Source organism: Argentina silus (assembly GCF_951799395.1).
Source record: "Argentina silus genome assembly, chromosome: 14".
NCBI classification, from domain to species: domain Eukaryota; kingdom Metazoa; phylum Chordata; class Actinopteri; order Argentiniformes; family Argentinidae; genus Argentina; species Argentina silus.
The window spans coordinates 20,751,364-20,756,363 of NC_139668.1; the positions used below are offsets into that span (position 1 = coordinate 20,751,364).

At 57.5% G+C, this 5,000-nt stretch overlaps 1 protein-coding gene across 2 annotated transcripts in view; it reads left to right on the forward strand.

The window, feature by feature from the left end:
* Positions 1-3,954, forward strand: part of LOC310815175 (DENN domain-containing protein 3-like) — a 26,997-nt gene extending 23,043 nt beyond the window's left edge. The window contains exons 21-25 of one of the 2 annotated variants that reach the window (XM_083684847.1): positions 1,569-1,726; positions 1,912-2,051; positions 2,529-2,665; positions 2,864-3,001; positions 3,203-3,954. In XM_083684847.1, the coding sequence (XP_083540973.1) occupies positions 1,569-1,726; positions 1,912-2,051; positions 2,529-2,665; positions 2,864-3,001; positions 3,203-3,403 (774 nt within the window). In that variant the 3' untranslated portion in view covers positions 3,404-3,954. Of the gene's footprint in view, positions 1-1,568; positions 1,727-1,911; positions 2,052-2,528; positions 2,666-2,863; positions 3,002-3,163 lie in introns of both variants that reach the window. The other variant, XM_083684848.1, reaches the window with a different exon arrangement.
* Positions 3,955-5,000: the final 1,046 nt, after the last annotated feature.

The following is a 5,000-nucleotide window of genomic DNA, read 5'->3' on the forward strand; positions in this document are numbered from 1 at the left end:
GCCTCCCCCAGCCTCCCCTGGCCTCCCCAGCCTCCCCCGGCCTCCCCTGGTCTCCCCAGCCTCCCCAGCCTCCCCCGGCCTCCCCTGGTCTCCCCAGCCTCCCCCGGCCTCCCCCGGCCTCCCCCGGCCTCCCCAGCCTCCCCCGGCCTCCCCAGCCTCCCCCGGCCTCCCCAGCCTCCCCCGGCCTCCCCAGCCTCCCCCAGCCTCCCCCGGCCTCCCCAGCCTCCCCCGGCCTCCCCAGCCTCCCCCGGTCTCCCCAGCCTCCCCTGGTCTCCCCAGCCTCCCCCAGCCTCCCCTGGTCTCCCCAGCCTCCCCCGGCCTCCCCTGGCCTCCCCAGCCTCCCCCGGCCTCCCCAGCCTCCCCCAGCCTCCCCTGGTCTCCCCAGCCTCCCCCGGCCTCCCCTGGTCTCCCCAGCCTCCCCAGCCTCCCCTGGTCTCCCCAGCCTCCCCCGGCCTCCCCTGGTCTCCCCAGCCTCCCCCGGCCTCCCCTGGTCTCCCCAGCCTCCCCAGCCTCCCCCGGCCTCCCCAGCCTCCCCCAGCCTCCCCTGGTCTCCCCAGCCTCCCCCAGCCTCCCCCGGCCTCCCCTGGTCTCCCCAGCCTCCCCCGGCCTCCCCTGGTCTCCCCAGCCTCCCCCGGCCTCCCCCGGCCTCCCCCGGCCTCCCCCGGCCTCCCCAGCCTCCCCCGGCCTCCCCAGCCTCCCCCGGCCTCCCCCGGCCTCCCCAGCCTCCCCCGGCCTCCCCAGCCTCCCCCGGCCTCCCCAGCCTCCCCCAGCCTCCCCCGGCCTCCCCAGCCTCCCCCGGCCTCCCCAGCCTCCCCTGGTCTCCCCAGCCTCCCCCAGCCTCCCCCGGCCTCCCCAGCCTCCCCTGGTCTCCCCAGCCTCCCCCGGCCTCCCCAGCCTCCCCCGGCCTCCCCCGGCCTCCCCAGCCTCCCCTGGTCTCCCCAGCCTCCCCCGGCCTCCCCCGGCCTCCCCAGCCTCCCCCAGCCTCCCCCGGCCTCCCCAGCCTCCCCCGGCCTCCCCAGCCTCCCCCGGCCTCCCCCGGCCTCCCCCGGCCTCCCCAGCCTCCCCCAGCCTCCCCCGGCCTCCCCAGCCTCCCCTGGTCTCCCCAGCCTCCCCCGGCCTCCCCCGGCCTCCCCAGCCTCCCCCGGCCTCCCCCGGCCTCCCCCGGCCTCCCCCGGCCTCCCCCGGCCTCCCCCGGTCTCCCCCGGCCTCCCCCGGCCTCCCCCGGCCTCCCCCGGCGTCTTCTTAGGGTTAGGGTTAGGGTTAGTGTCCAGACTAGAATGATGTGTCTTCATACCACACATTAATAATAATAATGATAGTAATAATAATAATAATGTATTTATTTAGTATAGTACTTTTCTCAGAGACATTCCATGGAGAACAAGAATAGGTAGATACATAAAAAGGGGTGATGGGGGGGTGTCCTGGTGAAGGGGGGGGGGGGGGTCCTGGTCCTGGTTATGGGGGGGGGGGGTTAGTGATGGGGACAAGGAGGTTGGCATCAGCTGACATTAAACATGACATTACACATGTTACAGTGGCTTGATGTTGATGTTCTTGTTTGGTAGAACTGCATGCTGGGAGTTGACCGGCAGCAGGTGTGGATTGGCTCCCAGGACTCTGTCATTTACATCATCAACACCAGCAGCATGTCCTGCAACAAGCAGCTGACGGACCACCGCAGTGATGTCACCGGCCTGGCCCTGGGGCCGCCTGACAAGTACAGGTGACATGTTACCATGACTACATCATACATGTTACCATGACCATGTCTCTCTGGTGTAATTCCCCTCCCAGCCTGCAAGTGGTGTACTGTCTGTCTGTCTGCCTGCCTGCCTGCCTGCCTGCCTGCCTGTCTGCCTGTCTGTCTGCCTGTGTGTTGATGTGTCTGTGGTGTGGTTCCCCTCCCAGCCTGCAGGTGGTGTACTCGTGCAGTGCAGAGGGGGTGGTGATGGTGTGGGACGCTGCCTCTCTGCAGGTCAGAAAACACTTCAGTCTGTCCTGCGACGGCCTGGCGTCTGTCCAGCCCTGCGGCAGAACCCTCTGGTGCTGTGAGTGTCACATGACACCTTAGAACACATTACAACACCTTTAAAACACCATATAACACCTTTAGAACACCTTAGAACACCTTTAGAACACCTTAGAACACATTACAACACCCTTAGAATAGAGCTGCAACGATTAGCCGACTTAGTTGTTTATTGTGATTATGTAAATTCGTCACTTTGCATATTTATGAGTCGTTCATTTATTTTCTTTTGGACATTTTCTCCCCCAGTGTTGACTCTCTGTCGCCCCCTGCCTGTGGCTGTTGTAGGTGCCAGGGACAGTGTTAACTCTCTGTCACCCCCTGCCTGTGGCCGTTGTAGGTGCCAGGGACAGTGTTGACTCTCTGTCGCCCCCTGCCTGTGGCTGTTGTAGGTGCCAGGGACAGTGTTAACTCTCTGTCACCCCCTGCCTGTGGCCGTTGTAGGTGCCAGGGACAGTGTTAACTCTCTGTCGCCCCCTGCCTGTGGCTGTTGTAGGTGCCAGGGACAGTGTGATGGAGGTGTGGAGGAGTGGGACGCTGCATCGTCGGACCTCCCTCCCCGAGCAGCTCCGGGGGGCCGCCCCCCCCACCCCCACCCCCACAGCCTTCAGCTGTCTGCTGGTGTTCCCTGAGGTGAGGATGAAGATGTGTAATGTGTGTGCATGCGTGTGTACACTGTGTGTGTAATGTGTGTGTGTGTGTGCGTGTGTGCGTGCGTGCGTGCGTGCGTGTGTGTGTGTGTGTGTAATGTGTGTAATGTGTGTAATGTGCGTGCGTGTGTGTGTGTGTGTAATGTGCGTGCGTGTGCGTGTGCGTGTGTGTGTGTGTCAGAGGGAGCAGCTGTGGACAGCCTGTGTGGACGGGGGGGAGGTGTGTGTGTGGCATCTCCAGGACCTCTCCCAGCCTCTCCTCAGACTCCAGCTCTCTGACTGCGCTGGAGTCACCTGTATGATCAAGGTCAAGAACCAGGTGAGACACACACACACACACACACACACACACACACACACACACACACACACGGTTCCTCTTCAGTGTTTAGATGTTTATATAGAGCAAGTCATTTAAAAGGCAATTAAATATCTGGTATCCAAGGCAACACATGTCAAAGTCAGGTATGTTTGTTGATAGCTGACCTAGAACCCCGCCCCTCCACCTCCTCCTCCCCAGGTGTGGGTGGGGGGCAGAGGGCAGAGCGTGGTTAAACCCCGGGGGAAGATGTACGTGGTGGATGTACAGCGCCACCTGGTGGAGAAGGAGCTGGCGGGCCACTGTGACGCCGTGCAGACGCTGAGCTCAGCAGAGGATCGCTACGTCCTCAGCGGGGCTGGACGCCACGACGGGAAGATCGGCATCTGGAAGGTGGAGTAAGGAGCAACGCTGCTCCCTGGAGGACAGACGGGGTATCACATCAGCCCCGGACCGCCACTCTGGAAGGTGGAGTAACGGCCTGGTGTCTGTCCAGCCCTGCGGCAGAACCCTCTGGTGCTGTGAGTGTCACATGACACCTTAGAACACGTTAAACACCCTTAGAACACCTTTGATTTGGGGTTGACTTGGGTTAAGCCTATGGAAGCCTGAAGGGTCAAAGGGAGGGGTTATAGAGGGGTTATAGAGGAACCATCTCTTCCTGATTCTCTGTTGCTGCTCAGTAGACTTTTACAACGAGAATAATCTCCCATTTAAGCCATATTGTGTTCCATATTAACAGTATATTATCATTATTGTTGTTATTACTATTATCATTATAGTATTGTCCTTTATATTAGGACTGCATTAGGACGGTTAGTCTCCAATTTTAGTATTTAATATATTATATATTATATTATATATATTTATATGTATTTTATAATCCTGTAAATATAACTTTTTTGTTTTAATACACTTTGCATCTTATGGTTTAAGTATTAAAGTTTATAGTAACACAGACTGTGTTCTCTGTGTGTTATTATTTAACATGTTTCATGTCAATAACCACTTCTAACCGTATGAATGAACAGGTGAATACATCAATGTTGTTTTCATCTAGTAGTGTTTGGAATTAAGTAGTCAAAAAATTATTATTATAAAAAAATAAGTCCATTTGGAATCAAGTCAGTGGGTTCGTAAGAGTCTGTATTACACCTGTTCTGCCTCACCACCAGGGGGCAGCAGGCAGTCCCAGCAGAGCCAGGAGATGACTGGTGTTCTTCCTGCAGACAGAAACCTGTCAGACGGGCCCAAAATGCATTAATTTGATTATTGATTTGATTATTGATGACTTTATCTCCTTGCCATGTGTAGTATGTTATTCTGAACTATGATCTGATCATTTCCACACACAACTTCAAGGTGGTACCTGTCACATGGCATCTGATGATCATATTTCTGAGCGATTTAGTTTGGTCTGGTTTACAGCAGAGGAGTTTCAACAGTCCTGTTGTATCTTATATTGACACACTGTCTGGTTTTCAGCAGAAACATTCAGATCTACGTGGAGCCTAAGGTCAGGCGTGATTCTGTCACGCGACTGAACATGGCTGAGTCCTGTCTGCTCCCCAACAGTTCTGGTGTGTCTCAAGAATTATAATCTCTCAGCCCACCTGACGTTCAGCCCACCTGACGTTCAGCCCACCTGACGTTCAGCCCACCTGACGTTCAGCCCACCAAATGTAACAACTCTTTAGTCTTTATTCTGATCGGTCTGATCTTATTAAGAAGACAATGCTAGGGGTTTACACTAGGCTAGGCACTGAGGCTAGGCTAGGGGCTGAGCCTAGGCTAGGCTAGGCTAGGGGCTGAGGCTAGGCACTGAGGCTAGGCTAGGGGCTGAGGCTAGGCACTGAGGCTAGGCTAGGGGCTGAGCCTAGGCTAGGCTAGGCTAGGGGCTGAGGCTAGGCACTGAGGCTAGGCTAGGGGCTGAGGCTAGGCACTGAGGCTAGGCTAGGGGCTGAGGCTAGGCTAGCTGTTATCTCCCTCTCATACCACT